Source organism: Gadus morhua, chromosome 5, assembly GCF_902167405.1.
Source record: "Gadus morhua chromosome 5, gadMor3.0, whole genome shotgun sequence".
NCBI classification, from domain to species: domain Eukaryota; kingdom Metazoa; phylum Chordata; class Actinopteri; order Gadiformes; family Gadidae; genus Gadus; species Gadus morhua.
The window spans coordinates 21,367,784-21,395,281 of NC_044052.1; the positions used below are offsets into that span (position 1 = coordinate 21,367,784).

Sequence of the window (27,498 nt, forward strand, 5' to 3'; positions counted from 1 at the left end):
TGGTGGGGGGGGGAGAGATGGCCGTAACCCAAGGCGACAGACTCTGACGACCCCAACCCACCCCCCCCAGCCCAAGTATGATTCAACCTCTGGGCCGTGCCAACGCCTCATAATTATAACAATCACACACACCCATTCCTAGACTGGACGCCATGTTCCCTGGAAAGCCCCTCCCCCAGGCGTGAGGCGCTCGTGGTAATGACCCCCTGGGTGATGAGGGGCTGCGGGGGTAGTGTGGTGGTTAGGGGGTGGGTCCGATCCCCGGGGTCACACTGCCCACCTGATGACCTCCATCAGACCTCCATCTGTAAAAACACCTGGAAACCGGGACTATGTTTTGGAGTGTTGGGTATTTTTGACATCGGTTTGATGTAGAAGTGGATTGACAGTGATACATGAGCTGGTGCTCCATGATGCCGTGCAGGAGATCTCTACCTGAGGCCACGTTTATACGTAGCAGGGTATTTATAGAAACGAATATTTCCCCCCCTCCGTTTTCAAAAATAACATTGTGCACACAACATCGTTTTCAAAATAGTTGTAGTTTACATCAAAACGGATAAATACGCCGTTGGGACATTATAACTATGCCAAACCTATGGGCGGCAGTGTAGGGAGAAGGATAAAGCCATGCAAGCCAATCAGAATCCTCAGAATCAACAACAACGAATAACACGAGCGTCTTCCTGTAACAAAGAAACTGTAAACATAGGGCGTTCATATGACGTTAAGCACTTCCTGGCGCATAATGTGACGTTTCAGAACCTAAAACCCTGTTTCTACCCGTTGACACGACAACACGTAACCGGCGTTTTCAGAAATCTCCACTTTGGCCGGAGTTTTTAGAAATGATCGTTTTCTGTGACAAAAACTGCGTTTTCGTGTAAATGAGAGGCCAAACCGTGTGAAAATATCTGCGTTTTCCCTTCGTGTAAACGGGGCCTGAGTGTGTGTGTGTGTGTGTGTGTGGTGAGGGCCGGTTTAACCTGGGCACACTGATTAGTCGATGCGCAACAGGTGTGCAGCCTCACCCAGACCCAGAGTCCAATCAGACTCAGCCAGGTGAGGTTGCTTGAACCAGCCCACACACACACACACACACACGCGCGCACGCACGCACGCACGCACGCACACACGGTGTGTGTGTGTGTGATGGCTGGTTCAAACAGTGCGACCTGGACCTCCCCCCCCCCCCCCAATCTGAGAAGGTTTCCTGCCAAGTCACCTGCTGACCTTGATTGACAGCCTGGATAATCCAATCAGATCAGTTAATACATGTTATCAGGCAACCAATGATGTTGGTGATTAAATCCCTTCGGACTGAAAGGCTGGCTAATGAAGCTCTGTGTTGACTCTGTGTTTTGATTTTGTGTGTTTTTTTTGCTCTTGTTGTGCGACAGAGCTGGGAGCTGTACGAGACCTGTCTAGCCGACAGCACGCTGGCCCTGAAGGACGTGAAGACCAGACTGAACCAGTCGATGTCAGAGTGGCCCAGCGAGCGGCCGGGCGAAGAGCAGTTCTACGAGGTGAACATGCGTTGGGATAAACGCTTTGGGTTGTGGAACGGTGTGACCTGCTTGCTCCAATTATTCACAGCTTACAGAACATACGGAACGTTTAGTGCCCTTTCCAAATGATGGGATCTGTTTCCCGAGTGTTTGTTTTATCAATGTTGACTTTTCTGTGTCACGGAAATGAGACTGATGCGTGTTTATAGCATAACAGATAATTAATGTATTCACAACCTTTCAGCAGGAAGTTTAGTTTCATAAGACACACACACACACACACACACACACACACACACACACACACACACACACACACACACACACACACACACACACACACACACACACACACTACGTCTAGCGCCTTCTGGTGCCTTGATAGGTGCTCCATCAATGCAATTAATAATGAATGACATTCATATTATTATTAATATTATTACATTATCATTGTTTGTGAGAGCCCCAGTGAGGGCCAGAGTATTAATGGTGGAAGGTAGCAGGGTTAATGCTCTGTAATCTCTCCATAAGACATTAAGCCCTCAGCAGGCATGGGTGAGACCACAGCAGATACCAGCTGAGTGACCGCTTCTTCCTGCCAATCACACGCTCCTATGATCCTTTAGCGCCGCCCACAGCACTAAGCCCCTCCCTTTTCCCCACCCTGCACTCAGAGTTACGGCCTTTAATCCTCTTTGGGGGCGGGACAGACAGAGAGAGAGAGAGAGAGAGAGAGAGAGAGAGAGTGGTAGAGCGGGTCAGACAGACCGTGTGGGACAGAGAGAGAGAGAGCAATGCGAGAGGAGCAAGGGAGAATTTGCCAAAGAGAGACTGGGAGATTGACTAAGGTGAGATATAGAGAGAGACAGGGTGACACTGAGAGACAATTTGACTAGGAAGAGAGGGAGAGAGTCTGCCTGAGAGTGACATCTCTTTAACATACAGAGAGAGAGTCTGACTGAGGGAGAGAGTCTGAGTGACGGAGAGACATCCCTTTATCATAGAGAGAGCGTCTGACTGAGAGAGAGAGACATCTCTTTAACATAGAAGGAGAGTCTGACTGAGAGAGAGACATATCTTTAACAGAGAGAGCGAGAGAGAGTCTGACTGAGAGAGAGAGACATCTCCTTAACAGAGAAGGAGAGTCTGACTGAGAGAGAGACATATCTTTAACAGAGAGAGCGAGAGAGAGTCTGACTGAGAGAGAGAGACATCTCCTTAACAGAGAAGGAGAGTCTGACAGAGAGAGAGCCTTCTCCTTAACAGAGAGAGCGAGAGAGAGAGAGAGAGAGAGAGCGAGAGAGTGTCTCACTGAGAGAGAGACATCTCTTTAACATGAAGAGAGAGAGGAAGTGAGACTTGGAGTATATTAAAGGACCCCTGTGTGTGTGTGTGCGTGTTTGTGTGTGTGTTTGTGTGTGTGTGTGTGTGTGTGTGTGTGTGTGGTGGTCTGCAGGAGTCTCAGAGCATGCTGGGAGACTGGGCCGAGAGCCTGTCTGAGCTGAGCATGATGAAGACGGACCTCTCTCAGTACATCATGGCCGACAACGTTCTGCTGCTACAGGAGCAGGTCGCCCAGCTCAACAGCCAATGGGAGGACCTCTGTCTACAGGTAAAGACACAGACACAGACACACACACACACACACACACACACACACACACACACACACACACACACACACACACACACACACACACACACACACACACACACACACACACACACACACACACACACACACACACACACAGGAATACACAGACACAGAGACCGACGCATATTGATCTCCTTCCACCATGCGCGTGCTTCTTGAGCCTCTGGATTGGCCGACAGTGAAAGCTGTCACACCCCAGCCCCCCTCTACTTTTATGGCTAATTTCAATACAAAAGCTCCTCTTCCTAAACTCTCCCCCCCCCCCCCCCCCCCCCCCCCACAAACACTTTCTCCACACCCTTCCGTCACCATCTGTTACCCCCCTCTTAGCCCCTCCCATGCAGACCTGTTGGTTTCCGCGGCAACATTTTCAGTAAGAGAAGGTTTAGCCTCTCGGCTAGCTAAGAGCTACTTTAGTGCTACACCCTTATTAAAATCCATATTATCATTTGTGTGTGTGTGTGTGTGTGTGTGTGTGTGTGTGTGTGTGTGTGTGTGTGTGTGTGTGTGTGTGTGTGTGTGTGTGTGTGTGTGTGTGTGTGTGTGTGTTTGGGGGGGGGGGGTTGGACATCTGTGTTTGTGGACATCTGTGTGTGTGTGTGTGTGTGTGTGTGTGTGTTTGTGTGTGTGGACGTGTGTGTTTTTGTGCACATCTGTGATTGTGTGTTTGAAAGGAGTAGAGGTGTCAGGTGATTGTGTTCTAAATGACTTACTGTGTGAGGCGTTTGTGTCCTAAAGTCCTTCCTGTGTCAGGCGTTCGTGTCCTAATCTACTTCCTGTGCCAGGCGTTCGTGTCCTAAACTACTTCCTGTGTCAGGCGTTCGTGTCCTAAACTACTTCCTGTCTCCGTCAGGTGTCGCAGCGGAGGCAGGAGATCGCCGACCGCCTAAATGCGTGGGTGATCTTCAACGAGAAGAACAAGGAGCTCTGTGATTGGCTGAGCCAGATGGAGAACCGGGTGCTGGACGACTCTGACATCAGCATCGAGGACATGGTGGAGAAACTCAAGAAGGTGTGTGTGTGTGTGCGCGTGTGTGTGTGTGTGTGTGCGTGTATGTGTGTGTGTGTTTAACTGTGACATGCGTAGACGCTCTACTGTCTAACCCCTACCTGCTCCTCAAAGACCCATCTCTGTACTGTCTAGCCCCTACCTGCTCCTTAATGACCTGTCTGTCTACTTTCTAACCCCTACCTGCTCCTTAATGACCTGTCTCTGTACTGTCTAACCCCTACCTGCTCCTTAATGACCTGTCTCTGTACTGTCTAACCCCTACCTGCTCCTTAATGACCTGTCTCTGTACTGTCTAACCCCTACCTGCTCCTTAATGACCTGTCTCTGTACTGTCTAACCCCTACCTGCTCCTTAATGACCTGTCTCTGTACTGTCTAACCCCTACCTGCTGCATAATGACCTGTCTCTGTACTGTCTAACCCCTACCTGCTCCTTAATGACCCATCTCTGTACTGTCTATCCCCTACCTGCTCCTTAATGACCTGTCTCTGTACTGTCTAACCCCTACCTGCTCCTTAATGACCTGTCTCTGTACTGTCTAACCCCTACCTGCTCCTTAATGACCTGTCTCTGTACTGTCTAACCCCTACCTGCTCCTTAATGACCTGTCTCTGTACTGTCTAACCCGACCTGGTCCTTAATGACCTGAGGCCACTGTGAGTCTCTTTGGATGAGAGAGGGCTAAACGATTATGTGAAGGGCCGACAGTAGCTCAGGAGGTAGAGCGGGTTGACTGGCTCCGGTTGCTAGTTCGATGCCCGGCTCCTCTGAGCGTTGAGGTACCCCCGAGCGAGACGCCTCACCCTGACCGCTCCGGACGAGCTGGCTGTCGCCCTGCGTGGTCAGCCCCGCCGTCGGTGTGTGAATGTGTGAATGAATGGCTCTCGGTCGCTTTGGATAAAAGCGTCAGCCAGAAGCCCCTCAATGTGAATGTGAATGTCGTCTGCGGCGCTCAGGACTGCATGGAGGAGATCAACCTGTTTGGCGAGAACAAGGGCCACCTCAAGCAGCTGGGGGAGCAGCTCATCTCGGCCAGCAGCCAGAGCCGGGAGACGGAGGTCCACCACAAGATCCAAGACGTCACGGACCGCTGGCAGCACCTGTTCGACCACATCGAGACCAGGTGAGGAGACCGGGGGGGGAGAGGGAGAGGGAGAGACCGGGGGAGGAGAGAGACCGGGGGAGGAGAGAGACCGGGGGAGGAGAGAGACCAGGGGAGGAGAGAGAGAGACCAGGGGAGGAGAGAGAGAGACCAGGGGAGGAGAGAGACCATGGGAGGAGAGAGACCAGGGGAGGAGAGAGAGACCAGGGGAGGAGAGAGAGACCAGGGGAGGAGAGAGAGACAGAGTCTGGGAAGAACTTCTAATAAGACCTTCTTCCGTGTAAGCATGCTGAGTGCGTTGGTCTCCTCTCGAGCCCTCCACTGACTGAAGGTAGCTGTCAAGGACTTGTCTGGGGCGTACAGAGGATCCACACTCATCCACCTGACCTTTACTCGCTGTGCTGGATGGAAAGCTCTCCCCGCTGGGTCGTCGTCTCGTCTGGGCTAACAGCCGCTGTGTCCTCAGTGACTCATTGAAAGGTTCTTAGGCAGTAATTATTTGCAGCACTACATGTATGTCTTTATTTCTCCTGTCTACATACTCAGGCCCCTCTGCGTGTGTTTATGACCTTGGATAATTTGAGCTAAGTAGCGTCCCCCAGCGCTAAGCGAGGAACACGCTGCTTGTTGTTATTATTGCCTCTGGATTTGACCTTATTCCCTCCCTGACTAGCGGCAGCACCGCTGCCAGATTCATTAGCGATAGCTCTTGCTCCTGTGCTGTGTGAGTGGCCTGCCTACTTAGGCTAACGCGACGCGCCACGGCTAGCCGGCCTGGGAGGTCGAATGGAGTACAGACACATTAAGCACCTGTTTTTCGGACATTTCTGCTTCAGGGGAAATGCGTAGTTTTGGACTGATCAGTCAGTGTTTAAGGGAAAGTTTGTTTGAGTTTAATCTCACCTCAGTGAATGCAATTATTGATGAGGACCTTGAGGAAGCCATATGGTGACTACTGTAGGTCTGTCCCTCTCTCTCTCTCTGTCTGTCTGTCTGTCTGTCTGTCTGTCTGTCTGTCTGTCTGTCTGTCTGTCTGTCTGTCTGTCTGTCTGTCTGTCTGTCTGTCTGTCTGTCTGTCTGTCTGTCTGTCCCTCTTTTTCTTTGTGGCTGATGATTTAACTTCTTATCTGATATCCGTATCATGATTCAAAACATTTCACGCACATGGCACTGGATACTCGTTAACAAAATTACAAAATTAATATTACATTTGAATACAATTGAGGGGGAGGGACTTCCTAGAACCAGGCTGTATGTGTGGCTCCTGGTTGGCCAAGGCCCAGATTGGTTCTTATGACTGACAGGTCATTAGGCCAATAGGTGAGCCCTCTCAGTCTCCAACAATAAGCAGAGAGTCCGGAAGGCAGAGGAAGGAGAGCACAATAGGGGGCCTGACTCACTAGCATAACAAGACACCGCTGACACCGGGATAGCTTCAGCTAATGGTGCTAGCCGTGTGTGTGTGTCATTGGTTTTGTTTATTTAGCTTTAACACGACAAACCAAATAAAAACCAAATACCGTCACTAGTTGAATCCCTGGAGGATTCCCTTGGCTGGATTCTAACAAGCGATAGGTCAAGTTTTTTTAGGGGAGCTGAACGGGGGTGCTGGTTTACAACAGATCAATACAACCAGAATCCATAGGTGGTCCAGACACCAGATCACAATACAGCCAGCGCCACAGCAACACAATCAAACACCAGGTCACAATACAATCTGCACCACGACAACACAATCAGCACCACGACAACACAATCAGACACCAGATCACAATACAATCAGCACCACGACAACACAGTCAGACACCGGATCACAACACAATCAGACACCAGATCACAACACAATCAGACACCAGATCACAACACAATCAGACACCAGATCACAACACAATCAGCACCACGACAACACAATCAGACACCAGATCACAATACAATCAGCACCACGACAACACAGTCAGACACCGGATCACAATACAATCAGCACCACGACAACACAATCAGACACCAGTTCACAACACAATCAGCACCACAACAACACAATCAGAAATCATATCACAATGCAATCAGACAACAGATCACAACGCAATCAGACACCAGATCACAATACAGCCAACACCACGACCACACAATCAGACCCCAGGTCACAACACAATCAGACACCAGATCACAATACAGCCAGCACCACGACAACACAATCAGACCCCAGGTCACAACACAATCAGACACCAGGTCACAACACAATCAGACACCAGGTCACAACACAGTGTGCAAAGGACAAAGTGCAACGTATGCATGCAAGTTCGTCTCCCTCCCTCCCCTTGTGCTGACGTGCCCTTGGGCCAGATCTCTTCCTCCCAGCAGAAGAGTCCTCTGGGGGGGGGGGGAGATGGCTTCAGCCGTCGGGGGTTTGAATCCCCCTCCCTCCCCGTAGGCTGCTGAGCCAGAGGGGAAGTGTGCCCTTAAGCAAGGTGTTTAGCCCGTTGTCATGGCAGCAGAGGGACGAGTCAGTCAGTCAGACATGTCAGGTAACCATAGCAACCCTGGTACCCAGAGGTTTCCTAGATACCATGGTAGCCCCAGTAGTCCTAGTAACCATAGTGGTCCTAGTAACCGTGTTATCAGCGGAAACCTTGTTAGTGCTAGAGACCCAAGAAACCATGGTAACACTGGCAGCACTGGTTACCCTGGTTACCCAACTAGTTTATTAGTACATTATTCCGTGTGAAGGATGTCGAGAGAGAGAGAGAGAGAGAGAGAGAGAGAGAGAGAGAGAGAGAGAGAGAGAGAGAGAGAGAGAGAGAGAGAGAGAGAGAGAGAGAGAGAGAGAGAGAGAGAGAGAGAGAGAGAGAGAGAGAGAGAGAGAGAGCGCGCTCCTGAGGGGGTGATGAACAGAGGGAGCAGAGGGAGGAGAACAGGACATGTAGGAGAGAGAGAGAGTGTGTGTCATGGTCTTAACATGACACAACATTCAGTGGTCAAACTGAAAACGCATTGAGAGATTACTACAACAGAATGTAGTTTGTTAATGTTGACACAACTTCTGCACATTGTTGCCCAGCGTAGCTCTGCGTATTGAACTCTATTGGTATCGAGGGCTACTGGATTATTATTATGATTAGAGAGGGGGAGAGAGAGGCCGGCCCTGGTGAGTCAGGGCTGGGGGGTCTTGTGGGGATTAGGAGCGTTGACACTAGCCTGCCACACGTCTTTGTGCCCCAAAGCAAACCGGGAGCACCCGCCCCCCCCCTCCCCTCTCACCATAACACCCTCTCTCCCCCCCCCCCTCTCCCCATTACACCCTCTCTCCCCCCCCCCCCCCCCTCTCCCCATTACACCCCCCCCCCCCCCCCCCCCCCCCCCCCCCCCCCCCCCCGCCCCATCCAAGCGGCTGCAGCTGCCCTCTCTCCTCCCCCTTTGTGTCTCTCCCCTACCCCGGCCCCCCCCCCAGGGGCCACACCAGGCAGATGTTTAGCTAGCTACCCGCCCTCTCCCCTCCCTCCCTCCCTCCCTCCTCACCCCATCGTCTCCCCCTCTCAGCTCTCCTCCTCGGCGCGCCTGCAGATCTTAATCTCTTTTCAGTGTGTGACGGGAGCAGGTCTGCTGACGTCCCTCAGAGCGGCCGGGCGGTGGACCCCGGTGCTCTGAGGGACGCTGGTTTAGGGTCGTGGACCCCGGTGCTCTGAGGGACGCTGGTTTAGGGTCGTGGACCCCGGTGCTCTGAGGGACGCTGGTTTAGGGTCGTGTTGTCTGCCCGGTTTGCCGAGCCGACCCGGGCCGTTGCTCCACTCTCGGGCCGCTGCGGCCGTTATTCACCACGGCCGCCCGCGTTCTGTGCCGGTGTCGCCGTAGATCTGGTCGTCACGGCGACGGGGCCGGGCTGCGCCGGGCGCCGTGACGGCTCCGTTGTCACGGTGATCTAGGTGGCGATGGCCAAGGGTTGGTGGGGGGGAGAGTGGGTTTGTTTACCACAAACTATTCAGTTTAGATTCACTCAGTTCAGCTTCTTCCCTGGTTAATAGTTTTCAAGTCCTCACTGTCTGTTAACATTACCCTACCCTATACTCTTATCTGTAGTAAACTACGTAATACTATATACCGTATCTGAGGTATACTTTATTATACTCTTTACTATCCGTAGTATTATATACTACATCTGTAATACACTATATTATGAACTTTATCTGCAGAAAATGCTACCGTTAACTATCCGTAGTAAACTATAGTACTATATGTGCTCCATCTGTGGTAAACTTAGCTCTATAAACTCTATCTGTAGTAAACTGTACAGAGAGTAGCACAGAGGGACATCACACCGCCCAGGTCCTGCTGCTGTAGACATTAAACCCATTAACCCTGTCAAGCCTGTTAAACCATAAAGCCTGAAGTGAGGCTCCTTCTGAACCCGACCTAAGAACCATCTGTCCCCTACTGTCCATGCTAATACACAGACAGACGGACAGAGAGACACGCAGACAGAGAGAGACACACACACACACACAGACAGACGGACGGTTTGTGAGGTGCAAGGTGCTGGCACAGCAGGAGAGTCTCTTTATTCCCCAGTCTGGTTTACAGCTGATAGCTGAGGCTCTGGTCATCAGCTAGCTTCTGGGAGCTAACCGCTCTGCCCTGACACCTAGCTCCTAGCACCTATCTCCTAGCACCTAGCTCCTAGGACCTAGCTCCCGGCTATAGAAGTGAGGAGAGGGGGGAGGAGCGAGAAGGGAGGAGGGAGGGGCAGGCAGACGCCACATCGTGTGTGTGTGTGTGTGTGTGTGTGTGTGTGTGTGTGTGTGTGTGTGTGTGTGTGTGTGTGTGTGTGTGTGTGTGTGTGTGTGTGTGTGTGTGTGTGTGTGTGTGTGTGTGTGTGGGAGAGGCGTTGGAGAGGGTTTATGTTTGTGTGTTTGGGGGAAGAGGCGTTGGAGAGTATGTGTGTGAGCGGGTGTGTGTGTGTGGGGGGGGGGAGAGGCGATGGGGGTGTGTGTGCATCGCCTGCTCACGGATCAGACCTATCCATAGATCGTCCTCCTCCGTAGCCGGTGAGTACCTCGAGGTGGGGACCCTCTCTCCTCTCCTCCTCTCCTCTCCTCTCTCCTCCTCTCCTCTCCTCCCTCTCTCCTCTCCTCTCTCCTCCTCTCCACTCTCCTCCTCCATCCCTCCTCTCTCCCCTCTCCTCTCCTCCTCTCCTCTCCTCCCTCCTCCTCCTCCTCCTCTCCTCTCCCCTCTCCCCTCCTGGGTGTCCACTGTGTTTTGCGTGAAGGCGAGAGTTGGAAGGATGGTGAGAGGAGAGGAAGAAGGAGAGATGGATGTTGTAGCGACAGAGGGGGGATGGGCCAAGGTGTTCCTCCTGGGTGGAGGAACACCTTCTGAGAAGCAGGCGGGCAGGCAGGCAGGCAGGGGGAAGGCGTTCAGTGTGCGTGCCGTGGTCCGTCGGGGATACGTGTGTAGGTGCAGCAGAGGGACGCCAGCTGTTTATCTGTGTGTGTGTATAGACGCCATGTATCTCTCTCCAGATGTGTATATTAATAAGTGGTTGTGTGTAGTTACTCAGGTGTGAGTATCGGTGTGGAGATGTGTTGACATGTGTTCTATATGCGGAGATGCGCACGTCTTTTATGCTAGCTCCAGCGTGGAACTTTTCCTCTGTGAGTGTGCACCCGACGCACATACGCACGCACACGCATGCGCACACACACACACACACACGCACGGCGGAATGCTCCTAGCATTCACAGCTTGCCAGTCTGCCAATAGGAGCAGCTGTTTTGCTGTGCTGGTATAATTCTCTGTGTTCCCGAACACGTTTCCCGAAACATGCTTCCTGGTTTCAAACCAAACAAATGCTGTATACGGGACAGGAAGAGATGAGTACCAGCAGACAATAACAGAGGAGAACAAGGCGTCTAAATGTTGCTTCAGGTCTAGAAAAGACTACCTGACTGTTTACCTGTCATTATGTCTCTGCTGTGTTGTGTTTAGCATGCTATTAACATAACACACACCTAAGCTCACTGCCCTGTGCATCATGGTCTGGCTACAAAGGAAACATCCCATGCGACAAACACACAGCCAGCCAGCCAGCCAGCCACTTGCATGTGATGGAATGTTCTCACATGACACTGGAATGACTGAGTGTGCATTCTATGTGTGTATATTGGTTAGTGTGTGTGTTTTGTCTGCGTGTGTGTGCGCACAGTTGTACGTTTCACTGTTTTTAGCATGGCCTCTACAGACCGGCGGTCATGGGCTGTGTCGCTCTGTAGGAAGAGCAAGGCACTAACCCTGCCAGGTTGGGGGTTCTATTCCCTGCGTAGCTCAGTATACAGAGCAAGGCACTAACGCTGCCGGGTAACAGGTTATATTCCCAGACAGTAACAACACTAACAGGCTGTGTTTACAGGGTTAGCATGTAATTCACATACTGTATTGGTATGTAGGTCTGTCAAATGAACCTGTGGATATTCACCTATGCAGACAGGATGTGACAAGCTAGTGTTCTGAAGCTACTTCCTGTCTGTCTTGAGAGCATCTCTGGCGACTTTTAGATGGCACAATAAAATCCCATCACTGGTCCTAGCGAGATCTGTTGGGGTGGATAAACGATTGAGTGTGTGCACTGTGCTGAAAGCTTGCAGCTCTAGATTAGCCAGAGGCCTACTGACCTCCAGCCGACAGCAGGCTTCATTACATTTACATTTACATTTAGGGCATTTAGTAGACGATTTTATCCAAAGCGACTTACAATAAGTACATTTGTCATAAGAAGTGCATCAATATATCGCTGTCGGTACAGAAAGGATGTTCATAGAACCAAGTGCAAGTACAGAAATCGCTAGGCTAACCAATTCCCTGTGCTAGAGCAATGATAGCAGCTACTTCAGTTGCTACACAGTTAAGTACTATAATACAATACAACACAATACAATACAGTGTACAATGGTGGCCAGAAGGGGCAGGGTGGCTATGCAGTGTCGAGGTGGACTCCAGCTTCATCCTGGAGGTCTGGTTCTCAGTCCAACACGGTTCATCAGAGAGATTAGCAATGGCCAGAGCTAACCATGATACTAACATGTATTCTTTCAGCTTTTGTCCTAAGCAGTTGTAATAGTGAGGCTGAAACAATACTGCTAGGTCAGAGTTCAACCAGCCTTCTCTGTCCGCCGTGGGCTGTCTAACTGTGCAACTAGTGGTTTGGACACGGAGACACACTTGAATGTAGAGCTAATGAGAGATCTGAACATGTTGACATTTCTCCTCGGGCCAAAATGCCGCGACAGCGATGATTCAGAAAAAAGACTCAAAGTCCAGATTGGTTCCTCTTCAGATCAACCGTACGCCCATCTTCTCAAGCGTTCTGCTTGGGTTCAGCTCACCGGTTGGTTATCTGTTATCTGACCTCAGCGCCGTCGACTACGCCGGTAATGTTAGCGGCCATGTAGCCCAGCTAACCTCAATACAAACACCTGACTCTGAGAATGACCTTTCTGGCCTTTCTTTACATTTACATTGTGCGCATTTAGCAGACCCCTTTATCCAAAGCAACTTACAACGAGTACCGTTGGCAGAAGAAGGAGGAACAACAATATATCGCTGTCGGTACAGTAAGGATGTTCATAGAACTGAGTGCCAAGGAAAAACAATAGCTGGGTTAACCCATTCCCGGTATACAACAAAGCTAGCTAGGATAAGATGCTCCACAATGCTAAGTACTATTTTTAAGTGCAAGGACGTACAACACGCAAGAAGTGTTTAGGAGAGGGCGAGTGGGAGGCTATGTAGAGTCTAGAGGAACTCTGAACAAGTGAGTCTTGAGTCTTTTGCGGGAGCTGGTGAGCGACTCTGCGGTCCTTTGTGACCTTCGTGACCTTCTTGACCTCCGTGACCTTAGTGACCCTCACGACCTTTGTGACGTGTGGTTGTTGCTCTCCAGGGTCAGGAAGCTGAAGGAGACCCTAGGAACCATCCAGCGGCTGGACAAGAACATGAGCGGCCTGCGGACCTGGCTGGCCCGCGTGGAGGCGGAGCTAACCCGGCCCGTCGTCTACGACCACTGCCACGGCGACGAGATCCAGAAAAAACTGTCAGAGCAGCAGGTGGGTCAGGACTACATTACCCATAAGCCCCCACAAACGGCCTCTGCTTTATTTCTATAATGTTTTTAATCAAACAAACGTTATTTATAGGGCGTTCGTGCAAAACAGCTTCACCACGTGATTAACAATAATGCAACAAGGGCAAAGAAGACCATCTTTAATCCAAAGTAAACAGAATAGATTCAGAATAGATTAAACAGCCCTAAGGCCCGCTTCGTCTCTCCTCTAGGTTTTCTGGGTAATTAAGGACTGGTTAAGGGGTTCACACATGTTAATTTGTACCAGACATCGCCTTCACGTTATAAAGATGGCCAGACGGAACGGAAATAGTGAGTTCTGGTGGATGCCGCTCCCCCAACCTGCTCAACGAGGGAGACAGGGGTACAGTTAATGGAGAGGGGGGGGAGGAGAGGGGTACAGTTAATGGAGGAAGACAGGGGGGGGCATGAGAGGTGTAAAGAAAGAGGGAGGAGGGGGGAGAGAGGGAGAGGGAGAGGGAGAGAGAGAGAGAGAGAGAGAGAGAGAGAGAGGGAGAGGGAGAGGGGGGGGGGAGAGGTGTCTCTTTCCCCTAGCGAATGAGCTAACAGGAGAATCAGATAGTGGGGAGAAAAGGACAAAGAAAATGATGAAGGAGAGGGGAGTGAAGAGAGTGACAGACTGAAGGAGGAGGAGAGGGAGGACCATTAGGGGCAGGGGAGAAGGAGAGACGGGCCTGGCAGGTCTCCAGGCGTTGCCTAGGTAACCCCCAAAAGTGCTAACTTTGAACAAACAAGCACTGATACAAAGGTGCTGTCAGGCCTCATGGAGAGAGAACACACACACACACACACACACACACACACACACACACACACACACACACACACACACACACACACACACACACACACACACACACACACACACACACACACACCTGTTGTGAGTGACTGTGAAAGCCCGAGCATGCACCATTCCGTGTTTTTCGAGTTTTTCTTTGAAACATTAAAAGTTAGCGTTTGTGCTTGTTAGCGCCTTTATTTCCTTAACTCCGCGGGCGAGGCCGCTATGCCTGAGAGAGCTTTTGATTCAGAACCGCAGAGGCCTCTGTGAGTATACACGTTTGGTTGTCAGTCAGGTCGGGTACGATGCAAGATGCATTATAGTTCCACCCAAGTTAAACCCTTTCGTGCTGGATTATGTTCCTGGAGTCCTCTGTTCTGAGAGGAAAATGGACGTTCTTTCTCTCTGATCTCTGTGCTGCTGAGACGAGGCTGTGAAGCACGTGGATCGTTTTGTAACTACTGCATTAGTGTTAGTATTAGTGCTGCGTTAGTGTTAGTATCACTATCAGTGCTGCATCCTGTTCCCCCTGCTTCTTTGACATGCTTACTGTCAGAAACCGGGTCAAACTCACACGTGTCACAAACAAAGCTGCCAAATGAATTGGTCTCCCCACACCCCCACACTGTCGGAGCTCAATCTCAAGGCCATCTCACACAACGCATGTATAATAGCACTGGACAACACACACCCATCAACTGCCCCTTCACCATTATGCACTCTGGACGCAGGTACAGGTCCCTGTTTTGCAGGAGGGCTCGCTATGGCAAGAAAAAAGGTGCCTACAGCCGTAGCCGCCGTCAACAAAAGGAAATAAATAAAACCCCTCCAGTCCCACTCTGTACATATCCATATCCTATTATTGTTGTTGTGTTTGTTGTCCAGCTATTTTTAACTGTCGGCATGCAGCCCATGTACATGTGAAGTGGAAAACTTGGGGACCATAACGTTTAAAGTCTAAAGTGTTTGACCCAAAAGTGTCTCACATGTCAATCACTGGAACATTGCTGATAAATGTAAATGATATCCGACATCTCGTCTTCACCTTTGTCCTCTCTGACCCCTATCTGTGACCTCTATATTGACCTTCGGCCGTATCGACCTCTCTCCGTGACCTCTGACCTCTGACCCCCCCCCAGGAGCTGCAGCGGGACATCGAGCAGCACTCGGCGGGCGTGTCGTCGGTGCTGGCGCTGTGCGAGGTGCTGCTGCGCGACGGGGACGCGGGCGTGGCCGGGGGCGTGGCCGGGGGCGGGGCTGGGGGCGGGGGCGGGGCCCACCTGGAGAACGACTCCATCCAGCAGACCAGCTGCAGCCTGGACCGCCGCTGGAGGAACATCTGCGCCATGAGCCTGGAGCGCCGCATGAGGTGGTGCATCATGGGAGATATTATGTCATGTACACAATAACCGAACTGGTGGTGCATCATGGGAGATATTATGTCATGTACACAATAGGGAACTGGTGGTGCATCATGGGAAATATGGGAACTGGTAGTGCATCATGGTAAATATGATGTCATGTACACAATAAGGGAACTGGTGGTGCACCATGGGAGATATTATGTCATGTACACAATAAGGGAACTGGTGGTGCATCATGGGAGATATTATGTCATGTACACAATAACCGAACTGGTGGTGCATCATGGGAGATATTATGTCATGTACACAATAACCGAACTGGTGGTGCATCATGGGAGATATTATGTCATGTACACAATAAGGGAACTGGTGGTGCATCATGGGAGATATTATGTCATGTACACAATAACCGAACTGGTGGTGCATCATGGGATATAACTTATTCCCCTTATATATCTATAGAGAGAGATGGATTGATGCTTAACTTAACTTGATTGATTGATTGAAATGCTTTATTGACAAAGGAAAGCATGTAAGTGTACATCCGGTCAAAAAGTTAACAAAAAAAAGCCCATTGGCTTATTAACATTGGGGTCCCTTTCTTGGTGAACGTATCATGTGAACTGAACATAAGAAAACTTAAAACATCCATCTAACGTCTTGGTACTTTAGGGAGGGAGGGAGCGAGGGAGGGAGGGAGGGAGGGAGGGAGGGAGGAAGGGAGTTATTGTAGGCTGTGAGGCGTGTGAGTGAGGGAGAGGGTGGGTGAGAGGGTGAGTGAGAGGGGGATGAGGTAGGGGAGTGAGTGGGTGGATGCCATCCTCCTCACTCCACCCTGGAGTCTGGGGACCGGTCCGGTGGAGGTCCAGGCTGCTCGGGTCTGAAGACGTCCTCCCTGTCGCCCCTCAGGATCGAGGAGACCTGGCGGCTCTGGTCCAAGTTCCTGGACGACCACGCCCGCTTCGAGGACTGGCTGCGGTCGGCGGAGGTCACGGCGGCCAGCCCCCAGTCCGCCGACGTGCTCTACACCACCGCCAAGGAGGAGCTGAAGAAGTTTGAGGTACAATCCAATTCCACTTTTTCCTCTGAAAAAGTACAAGTACTTGTACAAATATTTACGTTTTGTGTACTCGTCGATACCGAGTACCAATACGAGTACTTAATGCCATTTGCAGTTTAAAAATCACGCACTCTCCCCCTTGAGGAAAGAGTGGGATGTGTTATCACCATGGTTACAGCCCTAGACAACTCTGCAACACTTTTTAAGCACCCTTGTTGTGTATGAGCGTAAGGAGGCCATGTTGTGTATGACAACGGCACACATCTTGGCGATATACTACAGGTGTCCGGGAATCCTAACCCTTAGACACGGACATTAAATCAACTGCTGCTCAGACGGAGCTCCGCCCTCCACACGCGCCTTGGCGTTACACAATAAGGGTCCGGAAATCCAAACTTTATCTGGCACGGCGTAGTTACCCGCTGCCCACGCAGTTAGCTCCACAGAAACCGCATCGTCGGTCCCACAGAATCTTTTAAGTATCAGTCCAGTTAACTCTATTGGTACAGCCCTTCATCGTATCGTCGGTCCCACAGAGTCTTTTAAGTATCAGTCCAGTTAACTCTATTGGTACAGCCCTTCGTCGCAACGACTGTCCAACAGAGTTTCATAAGTATAGAGTCAATTTAACTTTATTGTTGCATCCATTAATCAACCTCTGTGTGCTACTCTGGCCCACAGTAGATTACACTAACTCACTCGAGGAAAAACTCTCCAAACTCTGACGCAAAGATAATAAACAAGAGAAGTTAAATATGGGGGGATGTTCTTTTTCAAAATGATTGAGGGTAATGGGTGCTACTTTTAATGGCGTTAAATAAGTATGTAATAAACTGTAATAAAGAGTTAGAAACTTCAGGCAGGGCTGGGTTTTTGGTGGAAAATCTGGGCAGCCATTTCTGCAAATGAACAACAGAAAAACTCTGAATGAGTAAGTTAAATGTCTCAACCAAGTGTTTGTAGACAGAGTTCGTGTGTGAAGGTAACTTAACGACGAGATTAAAACAACTTTTTTCCACCTTGGATAAATAAAAAAATAAATGTTTTTTGTTCTTTTGAAGATAATGTTTCTTTAGTGGATTCATGTGTACATACAGAAGTGCAGTCCTACCCAACAAGTGCGGCTCAAAGGATCTCGCAGTGTTTAATAAAAAACACAATGGACTGCGTAAAGAAATGGGAAACTGTCATTTTGCCAACCAGCTTCAAAGAAAACGAAAAGTAGAAGAAGACAGAAGTGCAGACCCTCTTCACTGACCTTCCAGCCAATAAGTCCAAAGCGCCGTTGACGTTGGGTGAGACTGACCGTGAGGCGCTGTGGTTCTGCGCGTGTGTCTCCCCAGGCCTTCCAGAGGCAGGTCCACGAGAGGCTGACCCAGCTGGAGCTGGTCAACAAGCAGTACCGCCGGCTGGCCCGGGAGAACCGCACGGACGCCTCCGGCCGTCTGAAGGCGCTGGTCACGGAGGGGAACCGGCGCTGGGACGTCCTGCAGCGAAGGGTGGCGGCCGTGCTGCGCCGACTCAAGGTGACGGAGGAGCGGGTCTCCGCCCTCACAGCATGGGGGCGGAGCCAGGACGGGGGGGTGGGGGGACAGGCACCCTAACCTGCAGCTAGACCAAGCTAACCGTAGGGGGGGCAGGGCCTATTGCTTAAGGGTGCGGGACTGTTGACCTTTGGGCTTCGAACCCAGGACCTTTGTGCCCGGAGCCTAGCGGGTTAGGGTGTGTGACTTCCGAAGCACGATGGTCATGTACCGGGTTCGAACCCCGATGTCCGCAGCCTACCTGTAGGACTCCTAGAGCAGGAGGCCATAGATAATAGTGACCAATGACCAATGAGGGAACATGACAAAATGTAATCTGTCCACAGAAGGATATGTACCTTTGCATACATCTCTCTCAATCCTCTCATACGTAAAGTCAAATAAAAGCATTTCTGCTGTTATATGCTTCTCTTATTCTCATATTATGCCACCAGGTGTGAGTGTGATTAGCCGTTACAAGCCATTTTTGAAAATCCGCCTCTTTTGAAATCACAGGTGGGCGTGTCCACCTAGATGTGTGACGGATAGATGAGCAACGTTTGCAACAGTCCACTGGGTTGGCTGGTGGACCGATCCATCCAGTACACATCTAGGTGGACACGCCCACCTGTGATGTCAGAAGAGGCTGATTTTCAAAACGGCTTGTAACGGCTAATCACGCCCACACCTGGTGGCATAACATGTCACCGTTGAACGCTTTGAACGACCCATCCGCCGCCCGATGTAGCCCTGTCTGACCTTTGACCCTCGACCCCTGGCAGTACTTCACGTCCCAGCGGGAGGACTTCGAGGGCACCCGGGAGGGGCTCCTGGTGTGGCTGACGGAGATGGACCTCCAGCTCACCAACGTGGAGCACTTCTCCCAGAGCGACGTGGAGGACAAGATGAGGCAGCTCCACGTGAGTAGAGCTGAACCTTTGGTTCTCCCTTCGGAACACCACCTCTGTCTCCACCCTGGGTCCTGACCCCCCCCCCCCCTCCCCCAGGTGTTCCAGAAGGAGATCACCCTGAACACGGACCGCATCGACGGGCTCATCGTGTTCGGCGAGCAGCTGATCCAGAAGAGCGCGCCTCTGGACGCGGTGCTGCTGGAGGACGAGCTGCAGGAGCTGCACTCCTACTGCCAGGAGGTGTTCGGCCGCGTGGCGCGCTTCCACCAGCGGCTCCTCAACCGGAGACCGGTCAGTGGGGGGCGCGCTCCTCCAACGCACACACACACACGAGGCACCTCCCTCTGCACCAGAGGCCAGATAACAGTCCAGGCACCGCCGTGTGTTTGTGTGTGTGTGTGTGTGTGTGTGTGTGTGTGTGTGTGTGTGTGTGTGTGTGTGTGTGTGTGTGTGTGTGTGTGTGTGTGTGTGTGTGTGTGTGTGTGTGTGTGTGTGTGTGTGTGAGGAGTACATCTCTCTCTTGCAAAGGAGGTGCTACTCCTCGGTGAGACCTCCTGAAAAAATACCGATGTGTTACTCACATGTTATTCCTCACGTCTTACGACCCGCTTTACTCTCACTCTGTGGCCGACACATGTAATGACCCTCACATGTCATTCTGACCGGCGTCATGTTATGAGCCCATGTTGTTTCGGTGCTCTGTAGCTCTCAGCGTCTCTAATGGTCCCCCCCTCTCTGGGTTCAGTCCCCCCAGGTCCTGGAGGAGGAGCGGGACCTGGACGACCTGGAGGACCTGGAAGACCTGGAGGACTCCGTAGACCTGGGGTTGAGGTCCCCCTGGGGGGCCGGGGAGAGGGCAGGGCCCGGGGCCCCGGTGCTCCTCCTCGGGGGGGGCCAGGCAACGTGCCACCTCCTGGTGCCGCCCCTGGAGCGGTCCGGCCGCGGGACCCCCGCCAGCCTGGACTCCATCCCCCTGGAGTGGGACCACACGGTGGACGTGGGGGGGTCTTCGTCCCACGAGGACGAGGAGGAGGCCACCTACTTCAGCGCCCTGTCGGGTAAGGGTCCGCACCCCAATGTGGGCTCTGGAGGGAGAGCGGGTTTGGATGGTAACCTGAAGGTTGCTGGTTCGATCCCCGGCTCCACCTAGCTGAGCGTCGAGGTGTCCTCTGAGCGAGGCACCTAACCCTTAACTGCTCCTGACGAGCTGGCTGTCGCCCTGCATGGCTGACACCACCGTCGGTGTGTGAATGTGTGCGTGAATGGGTGAATGTGAGGCCATATTCGAAAGCGCTTTGAGTGGCCACTGGTTGCAAAAAAGTCGATTTCACTTTTGGCGTTTTTGGCGTTTGAATGAGCACTGGGGCTTGACTGATTCAAACGCCTCCTTCCTCCTACTGGAGTGCTCCCAGCGTTCTCTGGCCCGTGGGTCCGGGTTTCAGGTCCAAACACTTTAACGAGGCCGGCCTGTGGTCTGTGTCTGGTCCCACTCTCGTCTTGTTAACCCCGTCGGCGCTGCGGTTCACGTCCACGTGGGCTCAAAGCGGTGGGAACCTATGGCACGCCGCTCCTCCGGCCTGAGGTCAGCTGGAGGTACTGGGAGCTCCAGAAGACCTTCCAACCCGGCACCTTATTCCGTCACCAGACAGCAGTAGCCTATCAGACGAGCCCGGGTCGTGAGAGACTCGTTCTGTTCCGAGTGCCGCTCGCTCTTCAGCGGAGAATCTCTTGACGTCCGTCGACCTCGTGGGAGTCCCCAGGGTTGACCTTTAACCCCTCTCTCTTGCAGATGGAAGGGTCACCAAGAGGTCAGAGTCCGTTCTCATGGCGAAGGCCCGGGCCATGGTGGCTGCCTTTGGTAGGCGTGCAAGCCCCCTGGTCACGTGCACACCCCCTGTCATTGTGCACGCTCCCTGTCCACGTGCACGCCCCCTGGCCACGTTCACAGCCCCTGTCCACTTGCGTATGCATGCTCCCTGGCCACGTGCACACCCCCTTGCCACGTCCACACCCCTTTGCCACGTGCACGGCCCCTGTCTACTTGCACATGCACGCTCCCTGGCCACGTGCACGCCCCCTGGCCACATGCACACCTCGCGGCTACATACAGACCCCCTGTCCACGCGCATGTGGACAGGTACGATCCCTGTCCACATGCAAGCACACACCTAACCCTAACCCTGCCTCCATAGTGTGTGTCCACAGTGTTGTTGTGTTGTTGCGGCGCACTGCATGGCTGGCTGGGGTTCAGATGTGTGCATGCATCTGTCGCATGTCTACATGCATGGTTCAGCTGCGCTTGTGTTGTGTCTTCAGGAATGGACGCTGTGTGTGTGTGTGTGTGTGTGTGTTTGTGTTTGCAACCAACCCCGATGTGCTCGCTTCAGCCTTGGAAAGTGCCTTGTGGTTATTTATTATCATGACATTGCGTTATCTCTCTCTCTCCGTCTCTCTCTCTCTCCTTCTCTCTCTGTGGTTCTGTTTCTCGGCCTGTCTCTCTCTCTCTCTCTCCTTCTCCCTCTCTGTCTCTGTCTCTCTCTCCTACAGTGAAGTCTGGTTCTGAAGCTCCCAGCTGGCACCAGCCCTCCAGCCCAGACATGAAGCCCAGAGAGGGCCTCCGAGGTCGGACTGCCTCCCCCCCACACACCCCTGCCTCCCCCTCACCACAGCAAGGCTACGTAAGGACACACACATACACTTCTGGCACACAATAATACTGTAACACACACATGGGTCAAATATAATGCACAGTCCAATATGTACACACCTACACACCACACACACACACACTCACTCACTCACTCACTCACTCACTCACTCACTCACTCACTCACTCACTCACTCACTCACTCACTCACTCACACACACAGTGTACTATAACGAGTACAACTTCATTATGCTCCTGCAGGCCAAGCTGATGTCGGAGTGCAGCGGCAACATCGACAGCGTGAAGCGGGTCAAACTGGTGCTGAACGACGAGGAGGAGCTGGAGGAGGCCGGACTCACCTGCAGCACGGCTGAAAAACACACCTGCACAGGTAGGGTAGTAACACACCTGCACAGGTAGGGTAGTAACACACCTGCACAGGTAGGGTAGTAACACACCTGCACAGGTAGGGTAGTAACACACCTGCACAGGTAGGGTAGTAACACACCTGCACAGGTAGAATAGTAACACACCTGCACAGGTAGGGTAGTAACACACCTGCACAGGTAGGGTAGTAACACACCTGCACAGGTAGAGTAGTAACACACCTGCACAGGTAGTATAGTAACACACCTGCACAGGTAGGGTAGTAACACACCTGCACAGGTAGTATAGTAACACACCTGCACAGGTAGGGTGGTAACACCCCTGAACAGGTAGAGTAGTAACACACATTCCCAGGTAGGTTAGTAACACACCTGGACAGGTAGAGTAGATACACACCTGCACAGGTAGGTTAGTAACACACCTAAACAGGTGGATGAACACACCTAAACATGTACAGTAGTACCACAACTGCACAGGTAGGGTAGTAACACAACTGAACAGGTAGAGTAGTAACACACATGGACAGGTAGATTAGTAACACATCTGCACAGGTAAATTAACACACCTGACCAGGTAGATTAGCACACCTGCACACACCTGATTTATCACCTGGTCAACTTGTCTCCAGGTGTGATCGAACGCTGGGAGCTGTTCCAGGCTCAGACCATCTGCAATGAGCTGGACGTCCACCAAGACCTGGAGCAGTGGAAGAAGCTCAACTCTGACCTCAGTGATGTCACTTCTTGGCTGGGCAGAATGGGGCCAGAGCTGGAGGAGCTCCAGAGGCTTGCTCCAGCCACCAGCCTCCAGGATATAGAACGCAACATCTGGAAGCTCAAGGTAACCTTCACCGCCGCGGTCTAGAAGCTAACCGCGACCGTTCAATCAATGCATACATGACGAAAGAAATATCTTTTATGTATCATATTGTAATACACTTTATCGAGCCCCATGTCGGAATCAAAAGGACTTCCCTGCATTTTTACTCAAAGCCACAAAAGAAAATATACTTGAATTTAAAACCGACCACCAACACGGAACACAACTAACTACTACAACTAGTGAGGTCATCTGAGCCCAGTCCTCAGCCTCCTTCAGGCTCTGACTCAAACCAAAGCACCCTAGGAGCGCTCCCTAGGAGCGTGCGTGTGGGGGGATGGAACAGCATCGTGGTTCCGCCGGTCCCCCCCCGGGTGGAAGGTTCTCGGTTCCGAATCCCCATCCATCGCCGTCGGGCGTCCTGCCCCCGCTAACCCGACCTCCTCCCACTCCCCCGGCCTCCAGGACATGCAGAGGACGTTAAACCGCCACAAGGGCGCGGTGATCTCCATCAACCTGGGCAGCCGCCACTTCCAGCGGGGGGACAGCCCCGAGGTCCGCAGGCTCCAGGAGGACCTCCAGGAGGCCAACCAGCGCTGGGCCGGGGCCTGCGCCGGCCTCCAGGCCTGGGAGACCGGCCTGCAGGGGGCGCTCATGGAGTGCCAGGTCAGAACCCCGCCCGTCACCCGAGGATGGCTTGTAGTTTTTCTGTTGTTTAGTCACGTTTGCTTGCTTTTTTACAAATTCACCACAGGTGTATTTAATAAGGTCAAGAGAAACACTTTGATTCAAGGCACATCTCGAGTCAAGTCGTTAAACCTCTGGAGTCAGGACATTACACATCTGGGGTCTCGCTTTACATCTGGAGTAAGGGCATTTAGACACGTGTGGAGTCAGATCTGGAATCGGGTCATTACACATCTGGAGTCAGGACGTTACACATCTGGATCAGGCCATTACACAGGTCGTGATTCTCAGATGTTTTCTTACCTACTGTTGCCATCATGACCTCTGCCCTCCCTCCGATGACCTCTACCCTCCCTCCCATGACCTCTACCCTCCCTCCATGACCTCTACCCTCTCTCTCATGACCTCTACCCTCCCTCCATGACCTCTGCCCTCCCTCCATGACCTCGGCCCTCCCTCTCATGACCTCTACCCTCCCTCCATGACCTCTACCCTCCCTCCCATGACCTCTACCCTCCCTCCATGACCTCTACCCTCCCTCCATGACCTCTACCCTCCCTCCCATGACCTCTACCCTCCCTCCGAGGACCTCGGCCCTCCCTCCCATGACCTCTACCCTCCCTCCATGACCTCTACCCTCCCTCCATGACCTCTACCCTCTCTCTCATGACCTCGGCCCTCCCTCCATGACCTCTACCCTCCCTCCCATGACCTCTACCCTCCCTCCCATGACCTCTACCCTCCCTCCATGACCTCTACCCTCTCTCTCATGACCTCTACCCTCCCTCTCATGACCTCTACCCTCCCTCTCATGACCTCGGCCCTCCTTCTCATGACCTCTATCCTCCCTCCCATGACCTCTACCCTCCCTCCATGACCTCTACCCTCCCTCCGATGACCTCTACCCTCCCTCTCATGACCTCTATCCTCCCTCCCATGACCTCTACCCTCCCTCTCATGAGCTCCACCCTCCCTCCCATGACCTCTAGCCTCCCTCTCATGACCTCGGCCCTCCTTCTCATGACCTCTATCCTCCCTCCCATGACCTCTACCCTCCGTCCCATGACCTCCGCCCTCTCTCCCCCAGGAGTTCCACGAGACTCTCCACTCCCTGCTGTTGGGGCTGGCCCGGGTGGAGGGCCGCCTCCAGGCCTGCAGCGCCCTGGACGCCCGCGCCCCCCGCCCCGCCCTGCTGGCCCAGAGGCAGCTGCTCACGGTGAGCCCCGGGGCAGCCCTACGGTCGGCACTCAGAGCCTGTAGAAACCACGTTGGGGATCAGTTCACAACGGGTTTAGAACTGGTTTGTTACTGATCCTGAATGTAGACAAACGCCATAGATCTGGTAGATACAATGAAAGGACATGGATGGATGGATGGATGGATGGATGGATGGATCTAAGGATGGATGGATCTAAGGATGGATGGATGGATGGATGGATGGATGGATGGATGGATGGATGGATGGATGGATGGATGCAAGTATGGATGGATGGATGGATGGATGGATGGATGGAAGTATGGATAGATGGATGGATGGATGGATGGATGGATGGATGGATGGACCAAGAATCGGTCCTAATGATGCTCTAAAAACAGGACCCCAGACCATAGTTATGTTAGACCTCAGGGTAACCACCCTTTAACATCAAAGAAAGGGACATTTGCTTCAGAAAAGTATTTTGTACCTGTAGATGTAGGTGTTAGGTGTGTAGCCATGTTTCTCTGTATACGTGTAGCTGTGTAGCTTTGTCGCTGTGTAGCCACATATTTCTGTGTAGCTATATCGCCGTGTAGCCATGTCTCTCTGTGTACGTGTAGCTGTGTAGCTATGTCACCGTGTAGCCATGTCTCTCTGTGTACGTGTAGCTGTGTAGCTATGTCGCTGTGTAGCCATGTATCTCTGTGTACGTGTAGCTGTGTAGCTATGTCACTGTGTAGCCATGTCTCTCTGTGTACGTGTAGCTGTGTAGCTATGTCGCTGTGTAGCCATGTCTCTCTATGTACGTGTAGCTGTGTAGCTATGTCGCAGTGTAGCCATGTCTCTCTATGTACTTGTAGCTGTGTAGCTATGTCGCTGTGTGGCCATGTCTCTCTATGTACGTGTAGCTGTGTAGCTATGTCGCAGTGTAGCCATGTCTCTCTATGTGCGTGTAGCTGTGTAGCTATGTCGCAGTGTAGCCATGTATCTCTTCTCTATGTACTTGTAGCTATGTCGCTGTGTAGCCATGTATCTCTATGTACGTGTAGCTGTGTAGCTATGTCGCAGTGTAGCCATGTCTCTCTATGTACGTGTAGCTATGTCGCTGTGTAGCCATGTCTCTCTATGTACTTGTAGCTGTGTAGCTATGTCGCTGTGTAGCCATGTATCTCTATGTACGTGTAGCTGTGTAGCTATGTCGCTGTGTAGCCATGTATCTCTATGTACGTGTAGCTGTGTAGCTATGTCGCTGTGTAGCCATGTATCTCTATGTACGTGTAGCTGTGTAGCTGTGTAGCCATGTCTCTCTATGTACTTGTAGCTGTGTAGCTATGTCGCTGTGTAGCCATGTATCTCTGTGTACGTGTAGCTGTGTAGCTATGTCGCTGTGTAGCCATGTATCTCTGTGTACGTGTAGCTGTGTAGCCATGTATCTCTATGTACGTGTAGCTGTGTAGCTGTGTACCTTCACCAGCATAGCAGCCCTGACCGTGCCGCTCAGCCCCCTCTGCTCTGCGTCGCCCCCTGCAGGTGGTGCAGGAGGAGCTGCGGGGCCAGCAGCAGCAGGTCTCCTCCCTCCAGGAGATCTCCTCCCAGCTGCTCCTGGAGGTGACGGAGGAGGACGGCCTGGAGGCCAAGGAGAAGGTCCACGTCATCGCCAACAAGCTCCGCCTCCTGCTGAGGAGGGTGGGCGGGGAGCTGGGCGCCCTGCGGGGGAGGCTGGTGGGTCACGTGATCACTGCCCGCCATGTAAGGTCATCAGGTCACATGATCACTTGGGTCTCATGATCATTACCCGCCATGTTGGGTCATCAGGTCACATGATCACTTCCCTCCATGTTAGGTCATGAGGTCAAATCACAGTAGTGTGTCCAAAACAGGAAGTGAGAACAGGAAACAACCAATTGTATCCATAAAGCCTACATTTCAGGTTTCAAAAATAGATCAAAACCAAAACATGAATTGGCATAAATGTATAAAGACAGCTCTATGTATTTGAACTTGAATTCTATTGAATTCTATCTAAACAGCATCTTCTGATACCGACATGACACATTTTGTCTGATATGCAATACACACACACACACACACTAGTCAGAATGAACCATTTGACCCCGACTGAAACCGCAGTTGGATTGCATGCCTTGCCTCAGACAATCAGCCAGCCAGACGGACGGCCGTAAAATTGAAGGATGTTTTGTGGCGGGGCAGGGACTCAGATTCCTCCGCCCGGTTGGGTGGATGATGTTGACTGGCGGTCAGACAGACAGGATGTTGACCCGTCTCTCTCTCTCTCCGCAGGAAACCAGTCAAACCAGCTTAGAGACGGACGGCCCGGACCTTGGCCCACCAGCCCCACCTCCGGAGCTCCAACAGGTATACACACACTCACACGCACGCACGCACGCATACACACACATACACACACATACACGCAGACTATGTGCTTTGGGGACCTTCAAAGTGCAACATGAATGCAATCAATTGTTATACACTGACTTACATCAGTGATGCAGTTCTGTTGAACATCTGTTCAAGATTCATTCATCTTCCCGTCAGTGGTATCTCCAGACAGATGTGTTCGTAGCGTGATCATTTAACCCTCTTCCTGTCACTAGTATCTTCAGAACAGATGTTTGTAACGAAATCATGTAAGCGTTTGAGATCTAAAATGGGCTCCTCGGGCCTGGGTTGAGTCACAGTGTAAC

The 27,498-nt window shown here is 52.0% G+C and overlaps 1 protein-coding gene across 1 annotated transcript in view; it reads left to right on the top strand.

The window, feature by feature from the left end:
- The window catches only part of syne2b (spectrin repeat containing, nuclear envelope 2b), a 159,466-nt gene that overhangs the window by 128,047 nt on the left and 3,921 nt on the right, over positions 1 to 27,498 (top strand). Inside the window, exons 109-127 of the mRNA XM_030356047.1 lie at positions 1,401 to 1,526; positions 2,965 to 3,120; positions 4,019 to 4,177; positions 5,134 to 5,300; positions 13,210 to 13,372; positions 15,334 to 15,563; positions 16,468 to 16,618; positions 17,962 to 18,144; positions 18,924 to 19,061; positions 19,149 to 19,343; positions 19,798 to 20,110; positions 20,842 to 20,910; positions 21,600 to 21,730; positions 21,961 to 22,090; positions 22,715 to 22,926; positions 23,371 to 23,571; positions 24,680 to 24,808; positions 26,321 to 26,539; positions 27,092 to 27,166. Coding sequence (XP_030211907.1) covers positions 1,401 to 1,526; positions 2,965 to 3,120; positions 4,019 to 4,177; positions 5,134 to 5,300; positions 13,210 to 13,372; positions 15,334 to 15,563; positions 16,468 to 16,618; positions 17,962 to 18,144; positions 18,924 to 19,061; positions 19,149 to 19,343; positions 19,798 to 20,110; positions 20,842 to 20,910; positions 21,600 to 21,730; positions 21,961 to 22,090; positions 22,715 to 22,926; positions 23,371 to 23,571; positions 24,680 to 24,808; positions 26,321 to 26,539; positions 27,092 to 27,166 — 3,147 coding nt within the window. The remainder of the gene's footprint in view (positions 1 to 1,400; positions 1,527 to 2,964; positions 3,121 to 4,018; positions 4,178 to 5,133; positions 5,301 to 13,209; positions 13,373 to 15,333; positions 15,564 to 16,467; positions 16,619 to 17,961; positions 18,145 to 18,923; positions 19,062 to 19,148; positions 19,344 to 19,797; positions 20,111 to 20,841; positions 20,911 to 21,599; positions 21,731 to 21,960; positions 22,091 to 22,714; positions 22,927 to 23,370; positions 23,572 to 24,679; positions 24,809 to 26,320; positions 26,540 to 27,091; positions 27,167 to 27,498) is intronic.